General features: G+C 39.6%; 1 protein-coding gene across 3 annotated transcripts in view; it reads right to left on the reverse strand.

Moving 5' to 3' along the window:
• Nucleotides 1-7658, reverse strand: part of UBE4A (ubiquitination factor E4A) — a 53013-nt gene extending 45355 nt beyond the window's left edge. The window contains exons 1-3 of one of the 3 annotated variants that reach the window (XM_075191138.1): nucleotides 7327-7658; nucleotides 4589-4758; nucleotides 4210-4383 (exon numbers count right to left, since the gene is read on the reverse strand). In XM_075191138.1, the coding sequence (XP_075047239.1) occupies nucleotides 4210-4383; nucleotides 4589-4709 (295 nt within the window). In that variant the 5' untranslated portion in view covers nucleotides 4710-4758; nucleotides 7327-7658. The other 2 variants (XM_075191140.1, XM_075191139.1) reach the window with 2 other exon arrangements.
• Between the last annotated feature and the right edge of the window lie 3667 nt (nucleotides 7659-11325).

Genomic DNA, 11325 nt, shown 5'->3' on the forward strand with positions numbered 1-11325 from the left:
GAGGCCGAAGGGAAGAGCCCGAAACGGATAGTGGAATGCCCCAACCCTGAATCTCAGGAGACTGATGACCGCTCCGGATAGGAACCTGGAAGTATGCGCCTTTTATGACTATGAAAGCCATAAACTGATTTCTTTACAATCCAAATATTATTGACCTCAGGAACTCCACCCAAAATTTGTCCTATTAAGTGCACTTTTAGGTTCTTTATATCTAGGATGGGTCGAAAGGAACCTTCCAGCTTCCTGACAAGAAAAAGATCTGAATAAAAAAACCTTTCCCTTTCTGGGACTCTGCAAATAACTTCTAGCTAAAAAAAAAAAAAAAGAAAAAATAGGGAGAGAGGCGACATCTCTATGTCGCCTGTCTTCTCTGTGGATCTCGGGGTAGCGGGGTTACAAGAATGTTGTGGAAAAGGACCCAAAACATCTATCTTGTACCCCCTTGTTATAATGCCCCGAATCCAAGGGTCCTGAGAGGACGCTGTCCATTGTTAGGACCTACCTCTGTATGTAGAAGCCTCTAGAATTTGTTTGTTGCCTGCCCCTGGATGACTGGCCCCTAGGAAGGAGGTCCCCCGAAAAAGGACTGCCTCAAGGAGCTGAAACACGTGGGACGGCTCTGCCTACGTTCACTCGCAAAAAAAGGTGCTTTTGCCACCCTTTGCCTGAGAATGATACGGTCTAATTCCGGGCCGAACAAACCTGATGGTGAAAAAGGAATGGTTTCTAGGGACTTATCAGATTCCGAAACCGCCTCCCAGGATTTCAGCCATATGGCTTTCCTGCAGAAATTGCTGAAGCCTGAATAGAGGAAGACACAGACGCTGTGTTCTGAGCTGCCTCATAAGGATACCCAGATGTCTCTTTTAAGTGTAAAGCTAGGGAAACTATTCTGAATTCTGCAAGGCCTCAGCTAGCTGCTCTGCCCATGCTTGCATGGCTCTGGCGACCCAAGGCTAAGTAAATGTGGGTCTGAAGGAAGAACCGCTGCTACCAAAATATTCTTTAGCTGAAATTCCATTCTGCGGTCAGTGGTGTCCTGCAGAGTTGCAGTGCCCAGGACCAGCAGGGAAGTGTGGCGGGCTAAACGGGCTACAGGAGTATCCACCTTAGGGATTCCTTCCCAGCGAGCCAGATCCTCTTCCTATAATGGATTTAAGGAGTAGATTTTTTTTTTTAAATAGAAAACTTTTAAATCAGGTTGTTTCTATATTCCCTCAGCAATATGTCTCAATTCCACCAAGGAGGAAAACAAATAACCTTTCTTCTGGCTTTCTTAAAGTGACTTCTGTTTATAGGACTAGGATCCTCTGGCTCTGGGAGGTCCAAGGCCTGCCTCACCGCTAATACCAAATCATCCATGGCCTGATATCTGACGGTTTCTTCCTGATTAGATACGTGAACCTGGTCAGGATCAAACTCTGTTTCCCTTTCTTCAGAAAAGGATTAGTGGAACCCCCCCAGAGTCATGACAGCATTATCCAATACAGAAGAAAGCGCTGCCGAGCTTGTCAATAACTAAGTAGATTTAGTGAGAAGCTGGGCTAAAGAGGAAACTGACTGTCAGAAGAGCCACCCAGGCCGGTTCCTCCGACAGAGAGGCTAGAGTCTGGGTTTGCACAGATGGGGGACCCCCTTCGCAATCAGAAGAAAGCTGCAACGGGTCCCTGTGGTAATTTAACTTTACATTTATAACAGGTAAAATATTTTTCCATAGGACCTTTTCCTTTATCTAACATTTTACAAAGGAAAGAATCACCAAGCACACCATGACTTGAGGGAGACAGAGAGAAAAACAAGTAATCAACCAATCTACAATAAAAGTTACACTTGTCCCTTAAAATAAACAATGTGATTTTTTTTTTGGCAAGTAAAGAGTACGATAATATTACCCCTACTAGCCCCACTTTGTCAGTAAACAAATACAGTTTTTATAAATTCTTAATAAAAAATAGAATACTTAGCCAAAAGGCCAACCACAGGAGAGAAGTCCACCAGCAATGTCCTGATGTCTGCTCCCACAAGGCTGTCTCTGTTCCCGGGCTTCTTCTTAATTCCAGAAGACCGGAATACTGCCAGTAAATTGAAGAGCAGGGGAGCTCTATTTAATTTTAGGTCCCCCTCTTCCGATATTCTGTCTCTTTTCCTTTTTTTTTATTTTTAAAGATATATATATATCAGCAGAGTAGTGGAGACCTCGAAAGATTGAGGTCTCCTGCAGCGGTAGGACCCCGATGCCCCCTCCTATTTCTGAGGGGGGATCTTGGTCTGCCCCTTCATACTTTCCCGGGCTCTGTCTTGTACCTGCCCGGGCTTTCCAAATTGGCCGAAGGCTGATGCACCGATAACCGGCGCTCTATGCCCGCAGTGGCAGTGCCGGTTATCGGGGAGGCTGAGAGTGACAGCGGTCAGGAGAGACCGCTTGTCACTCTGATGTAGACCCTGTGAAAAACTCAGTCAGTGAGAGCCCTTGGCTCTCATCTGACAGAGCAGGGTCTATGCTGCGGTCTTTTGGGAGTGTGCTCTCTATGGTAGAATACACTCCCAAGTCTGCTGTCAAAATAAAAAAGTGTTTAAAATTAAAAAATTAAAAAAGTTAAATAACTGAAAGAAAAAAATAAATTAAATTAATAATTTTACTAGCTAAAAATCTACAGCCTAAATCCTTGGGCACCTAGAAAAAACTGAGAGGCAGGGGGATTGTAGAGGGGGAAGGGTCTGGCAGCAGTGCTAAAAGTCAACTAGCTAGGTGCCAATTCCCGAGCTCCCCTCCACAACCCATGGTAAGCAGTGTCCCCCAGACTGGATGAAAGAGAAAAAATGTTTTGAAACTGACGTGTCCTGTGTTGTAATACAAAAGTGTTGTTAGCCTTCTAATGACCCACATTGTACATTCTTAACCAGAAATTTTTGCAATATGCAGATTAAACAACAAAAGCCATTAATAGAGCAAATCTTAAACAATTTTTTTGGCTTACTATAAGAGCTAAGCTGAGTCTTCTTGCACCCAGTAGCTCTCTGCCCTGAAATTCGGTGTGGTGTTTCACCAGTCAAATATTATCTGTTTAAACAATGACTTCTGATGTCATCACTTATAAACTGTTAGATCTGATATTATGACTTCAGTATTCATTAGTAAAACGTGTGTATTATAACAAACTGTGCACCCAAAAAATTCTAGAATCCTGCTAATTTTAAGTAGTGTGTGTATTATTCTATAGATAAATAACGTTTCTCCCTGAAGAACTGAGACATTCCAGCGCCTCAGTTGCTATGGCTATGAAAATATGGCTGACAACAATCATCCTACATTGAAATCTATGTAACTTTACACTAGTTGACATGACACAGTAACCGAGTTACCAGGAATTAGCGCTGGTGTGTATGGGTTCAATAACTTTTAAATACATTTTTAGTAAGTCATTTTGTTTCAACTTAAATTACATTCAATAAGATTTAGAATTGCAAACATTTTTTCAACTTTGATTTTGAGTGAGAATAGACTTATGTCTACATTACCAACAACTGTTACCATCTTCTACAAAAAGAGATCTGAATGCATTAACCAAAAAAGCAGTTGATGGTAATTGTAGACATATCTATTCTTGCCCCCAAACCAAAGCTAATATTTATTGGTATACACTATTGCAGTGCTCTCTTTTTCTGATTTTATAGTTATTTTGTTATGTCCAAGGACGTAAGAGGACTGTCACTGCACACACTTTGTGATAACAAAGTGGCTGCTGCAAAGATTACCCCATAGCCAAAATGTAACAACCAATTGGAGATTTAACTGTACACACAGGTGGTTATCCCGACAAACACCAATTTTGTGCATAAATAAAAATTGTTCCTATTTTTTTCCACTCAATAGAGATGGTACCCCTTTATGTAGTGCCCCTGTGTTTTTCCTCTTTGTACAAAACTTTAAATAATGGATGTTACTGCCAATGAGTAGTGAGAAACTGAGTAGCATCACTATTGAGGCAAACAGTAAGGTCTCAACTCCAGAAAATCATTATACTGTCATAGCCAACACAATAAAACATTTAAAATAAAATCTACAGTGCAATGTATGTATTTATTTTTATTATGCATGTTTGGAAATATAAGAAAGAGTTCCAAATACAGATGCACATTGGACAATTTTGAAAATTGGCTAACAGGAAGCAAAGAACATGCATTCAGAATTGACAAAATCATACTCACTGTTGTCCAATGTGATCAGAAATATTCGCTGAATCATATGGTTAATGTTCAGCTGTTCACATATCTCTTGTTGAGACCGAAACGAGCGACTTATTTCTGCCACTGAGTCATCACAGTCATCCAGGCTTTCCGAAACACTGTTGTCAGAATCATCCTGACTCTCGTCTGCATACTCTATAGAGGTTGAAGAGATTCTTGTTTACGGGTGAACCATACCAAAGCCTTAGCCTTACCATATGAGCATTTCTGTTAGCACAAGTAGTGGCGATCAAAAGTGTTGTTTGCAGAGAAACACATAGCTGATGTATAGGGTTCTCTATTTTCTATACACAGAATTTTGCACAAAAGTCTACATGGTATATTATACTACTAGAATTACCTGTTTGCTGTCTGAGCTGTTCCTTCTGCACAGCAACAAACTGCCGAGCTTCTGCAAGAGACCCGAAGAGAGCAGCAAAAGGGTTTGCTGAAATGCTGTTGTTGTTCTCTTGATCTGTCATTTTAATCAGCTGCCAGTTCCATGTATTGTCCAACCTGGAGATTCCTTATCTGTCAAGATGTAAAACAAGCAGAAATAAATGAAGGTATTTTTTCACCTAGTGATTTAATATAAGTTGTTATTGATAAGGTTTTGCATTATTCACTTCACTACAAGTTTGTTCTCAATTTTCATTTGCGTTGCAGTGGCATAGCAATCCACTTTTTAACATTAAATTGCATCTAAACATGCGTATTATATTGAGTAAAATAATGATGTATCAAGATGTCCAGATACTTTTCTCTCTCAGATGACCCTGCAAAATAGAAGGGCATACAGATGTGTAGAGACAGGAAAATTTCCCAAATGTGCACAAAAGTGTACGTTAAATTAACGTTTAATCTCTAACCCATTTAGAAACCTTCCTTTTAAGCAAATCATTTTTTCTGAAAATTCTACTTGGTTTAGAAAATCATTCATGGCTTAAATTAATCATGAAAGTGAGGGGACATTAGTATTCTTTCTCACACGTGACGCTTCTGTATGTCTGAAGCTTTTTATTACATTGCTCAAAGTGCACCCAGAAGTGCAACATGGGACATATATAGGACATATAGGATGAGACCTCAAGGCAGCCAGCTCTGAGCAGGTGCGGAATGCAAATCTTTTTGCAGAGTAAAAATGGTCCTATGCCACTGAATGCAGCAATAAATGGCCCCACACCTTTACCTCATTTTAACAATTTGAAAATAAGAAATTATTGTTTCTGCACTGCTCTAAAAAAACTAGATGGACCAATGGGTCCATCTGCCACCACAGGACAGAAGTCTATACATGCCAAGGTAGCACTGTTTGCTCTGCAAACCTATGCACTTCAAAAATATACTTGCACAAATCAATGTGCACAACAGGGCCAAAGTTGATCTCGCACTGTACATCAAACGTTTTGTTCCTCCATTGCATTCAGCTGCAAGATTTCCACTGGACCATAGCAACCTTGCAGTCGCCTTCTTTGGCAAATAAATGCTTACTGTGGCTCGATGCAAATTTTGCACCTAAATGCATACCTTAACATTGTAATGAAACTAGTATAGCAACTTTATGACATAGGGAGATCAGTCAATACTACATGTTAAAAGTCTACTTAGATTCTTAAAATATGCAATTTTAAAGGTATGGTGTTTTCAGATCATTTTTACACATACAAATATGGCACCAATATCGGAGTGGAAATTACTTCACAATGCAAGGGGCACAAATAGATTTAGGACACACCCCATCCCAACTCTAAATCTGTCTGCACAATTTAAATCCTGTTCCCTTGTAGTGGATCATGGCTTTGTCAAGGTGCAAATTTGCTCCTTTTTGCTTTGCGCCTAACAGTCTAATTCTAAATGAGGCACATTGTGTACAAAGGACAACCCCCACAGTTTTGTTACATGAAGGGAGAACAATTAATTATGACAATACAAGTTTTAAATATAATTTTGTTTTTTTTGGGGGGGAGGGGCTTAAACTGTATAATTTACATAAAACCTATATTGTATAACAAAAATAACCCAATGCTACATTCTACCTACACACATACACAAAAAATAACACAGAACCTGTATGACAACAGATGATGCAGAATAACGTGAGCAGACACAAAACATAAGTACATATTTATGTAAAACTAACACAATGTATTCTTTAAAATAAGTACAACCTTGCACATTACATCTCACTGAAAAGAACATGGATATTTTTAATATTTCTGGCATACAAGATGTTTTTATTTTATCTATGTTTTGGCACTGGATAAACCAGTAATAGCAAATCATGTTCAGTTGCTCAAATTCTCTGGATGTCACTTCACCATGTTTGGATTTAGAACCGGTTGATATTTTACATCAACAACTTCTGTAGTATAATCCACTGACAGTCTTAGAAAATAAGTTCTGAATCTATGGTGATTGTTGGCACTATGTCAAACTAAAATTATCATTAAACTAGTTACGGATCCTCCTCAGACTTCCAGGCATGGTCTGCCACCAGTTGCATGCACTTATAGTAAATGTATTTTATTGGACCAGATGCAACTTCTGTATTGGCAGTTATGATGCAATAATTAATCAACATGTTTCCAAATATGGTATTTGAAAACATGAAAACCAATACTGAAAGCAATTTTGGAGCAAAAGAGGCTAATAAAACAGTTTAAAAATAGAAAATGCTTAAACACAAAGGGGGTTTTCTAAAGCCAATATCGATAATTCAACAAGTTTCTCGGCAGTGGCGTGGGGGAAAGCAGAGATAGATGTCTGGTCCTGCATAGCCTTCCTGAGTACGAAAATGGCATCATTTACTCACACGTATAGTACATGTATACTGTACTACAGCAACAGAAGTAAACGGACACACAAAGCTGTAGCTCAGAATACAGCCACCATAGCCATTAAGATACCAGAAGCACCCCTGATGTCCTGCACATGTGATACATGTATGTAAGAGGGAAGAAGAGTGATGGCGATAGATATATAGATAGATAGATATATATATATATATATATATATATATATATATATATATATATATATTTATTCTGGCTATGCACAAACACTATGTGAGTAAACACCTCCTCATATTCTCTGACTCACCGTTTCCACCTTCTTGACGCTTCCGCTTCCGCCCTCATCTGGTGCAGAACTGGAACGCCCACACTCCGGCATGGAGCTATGATAATTACTGGCTGGAGGTGTAGCCGTCAGAAACCAGTGGGGCACAGTGTTCGTGAATAAAACCATGTAGGATGTAAAAAACAGTTAATTGTTTGTCTACGGGTATAATAATTACTTCGCTCAAAACTCGTCAGAGAGCGCAGAGCGCCTAACCTGTCCCCCTCCAGCACAGCGTACAGCGCCATACAGTCCGAGGCCCCGCCTCTAGAACGTCAGCGGGTCACGTGACAGACCTGTTTACCTGTCAGGACGCGGTTCTACTTGTTCCTACAGCGACATCACCAGGGGGAGTGTTACCTGTAACCCCAGGCCCGGTACTCCGGTTACCTGGTGAGCTGCAATGGCTGACTGGAGGTGGAGCCGGACTTATAATATCTATATAAGTATCTTTGCACATTCAGCATATCATTAACATCTCTTATGGGGTGCCAACCAGCCATAGTATACTCTTTAATGGGGATGTAATAAACGGATGATTGCCTGCAGTTATTTTATTTAACATTAGATGGCACTATTTTCTTTCACTCTTTGCTTTTAATTGAGTAAAATTAACTTGCACATTACAGTAGCTGTATATGAAGCACAGAGTAAGGCTGGGTACACACTACATGTTTTTCAGCCAACTATTGGGTCCGTTGGGGCAAATATCACATTAGAGTGTATAATTAAACAATGAACGATAGTCATTCGAAAGTACCTATCATTGTTTCATTTGATTGTTCAGCAGAACTACTGTATAAATCTCGTTCCAATGTCGTTCCAATCCCACAGTGTGTATCCACTCACGATCAGTATCTCAATAGAGTTTACAGACTCATGATCTTTTCAGTCCATGGGTATGACAGATGAAGAGCACAGATCTGAGGGTAAATCTTGTAAAATATGTAAAGTGTGTATGCATGAACCTGCATGCTGATAGGGGCTTTTTTTTTTTTAACTCGTTAGTACAATCATAGATAACACATTGGTCGGAAAAACACACTACAGAAAATTTATTCTGATGTCATATCAGTAACTATTTTATAAACGAATGGCTGAAAGAAAAAGTCCCGATCAGCATGCCTATTCATGCGTACGCACTATACATGTTTTAAACATATACCTGTCACAATTATAGACATCGTAGGAGGCACCGGCTGGTATTTACACAACTGAACAGGTAGGCGTGGGGTCTAACGCACCCCAGGTCTTCACCAGGGACCCCCGCAAGGAGGTATAGTCTTGGCTGCCTGGGATGTACAGGTCGTGGTTCTCCATGTCAGTTACCAGCGCAGTGAAGAAGACAGGAATAGTTGGCCAGTCTGGGTCAAACCAAACAGTAGCGCAGTACACGGAGAACCAGAACAAGTAGAGGGTCAATGCCAAACAGCCTGTGAAGTACCAAATTGGAATCCAGGAGAGAAAGCCAAAGGACAAGCCAGAAGTCAGCAGAACACAATGAAGTACACAACAGGCAGTATTGGAGCTGGGGTGAAATAATACTCTGCCCGAGTGTTGTTTAAATAGACTGCAGGAAGGGCTGATTCGGCGGTCAGAATCAGCTGACCACCAACATGATACCAGAGCAGTACGTCACGGGACGCGATGAGCACGCAGCGTGAAACCGGAAGTGCGTCCCGTTGCTAGGCAACTGGACACATCAAGGACAGGCGGACGTCCCCTGCACCTGAGAGGAGTGCGGGGACTCACCTGACAATACCCTTAGATCTGTGCTCTTTATCTGTTATAACCATATGCTGAAAAGATCATGACTAAACTCTATGGATCTAGAATCTAGAAATCAATTAAATAAGGAGGCGCTTCCATAGTGTAAAATAATTAAAACATTTTATTCAGAAGAGAATGTGAAAAATGCACACATACCAAATGTTAGATGTATACAGGCATGTATCAAACAAAGCTGTATTTTCCTGGAATACTCCGATATACACCAAACACGTTACCAGCATACAAAAGATGTGATTAGAAGTTGCTCTGAGCTATACCTTGCAGCACGTTTTGTCAGGAGGGGTAGTTACATGCTCAAAATGCACAATCTTATAAGGCTACATAAATTAGCATAACAGGTGTAAATGGGCAATTAGCACTCAATTAGACACAGTTTTTCATATATGCATGCCCAATACATATAAAATAAAATATCAAAAACATACACAATCATAAAAAACTTTTGTTACTCTACATAATCAATTTGATAATTTACAAATGTCGATTAGTAAACCATAATCTACCACCTATCCACCAATAAACTACCTTGTATGCCAGCCTAAATTTAATAGCCTTGACAAACACAGAAATTAGCGGAACGCACCTCTATACACTGAGGTGTGTGCGCTTTTATGAACTACTTGCAAGTGTAAATTGAGTGACTGAAAACAGAAACAACCAAACAACTAACACACCCATCACTCGGACCTTCATGGTCATTTAGCCAAAGTGTGAACATAACAACGAATAAAGCAGTGTCAGTGCACCTCTTATAAATTATTTTTATTTGAAATCTAACATCGCAATCAAAGTATCTTTATTTAAATGGATAAAATAGTTTATTAAATAATCCAAATAGTCTGAATAACAATATGCGCCAATAAAATGCCTCGTGTATAAACCCAGTTTATCCAGCTGTAGCATATATAATAACAGAACGCACCTCCATATGTGCACACCTCTATATATTCAACTCTGTAAATCTTGATGAAGTATGAGTACATCTTGATGAAGTATGAGTGACGCAGCACATACATATGTTGTGACTCACCATAGTACTCTCATTTAAACTCCAGCATCGTATACAAAATACCTTCAATATAACAATTTGAATAGGTGCAAAAATTTCCATGATACAGAACATAATTAATACCTCTTTTCACACCATTTAAATATAGTAAAATCATAATCACATATTAGAAATATTTTAATGAAATATTTAAATGAAGAGGCTTATATCGCAGCTCTCTTTTAATCCTATCTGTGAAAATGTGTTTAAAGTAGAGATGCTCAGGCTCGGTTCCTTGGGAACCGAACACACCTGAACTTAGGGGATCCGAGTACCGGGCCAGCTTGCGCGCTTTTTCGGAATCGAAAACAAGGCAAAACGTAATTTTGATCTCGGGAGTTTTGGAATCTATAAATACCGCCCTCCACGGCAATCTAGCGCCATTTGAGAGAGGAATACAGGAGGGGCAGCATAGAGTGTAGAGCAGTTGGGCAGGCAAAGTTATAGAATTGAAAGAGGAGGGTAGTAGCAGTCTTAAACAAAGTAATCTGACATTCAGGAAAGCTGCAGTGTTAAATCTCATTGCAGAAAAATACAAATAATAGTGCTTACAGGGTTGATGTAATTCTGCACTCTAATTCTACTGTGTTATATAGGTAACATGAAAAGGAGAGCTGCGTTGCTCCATTGCTAATTGTCATTGCTGAAATTCAAGTACTAGTCCTTGCAGGCTTTTCTTCTGAATTTGCACCAAAAAGTGTATGGTGTTATATACACCCAAAGACAACTTGTCCATTGCTCCATTGCTAATTGTCATTGCTGAAATACAAACACTAGTCCTTGCAGGCTTTCCTTTTAAATTTGCATCAAAAAGTGTATGGTGTTATATAAACCCAAAGACAACTTGTCCATTGCTCCATTGCTAATTGTCATTGCTGAAATACAAACACTAGTCCTTGCAGGCTTTTCCTTTTAAATTTGCACCAAAAAGTGCACGGTGTTATGGATTCATAGCAGTACACAGAAGAGCAGGAGCACTACTATGTAAAGCCTATTTAAAAGTACATAGTGTATTTAAGTCAGGCAAACAAAAATGTAATAAAACAACTTTTACCTTGGTCAAGAAAAAAAGCTGGAATTCAGGTAAACTTATCTGCAGAAAAAACTAAAATTGCCAACATGCCATTCTACACACGAAGTGG

Source organism: Mixophyes fleayi, chromosome 11, assembly GCF_038048845.1.
Source record: "Mixophyes fleayi isolate aMixFle1 chromosome 11, aMixFle1.hap1, whole genome shotgun sequence".
Taxonomy (NCBI): domain Eukaryota; kingdom Metazoa; phylum Chordata; class Amphibia; order Anura; family Limnodynastidae; genus Mixophyes; species Mixophyes fleayi.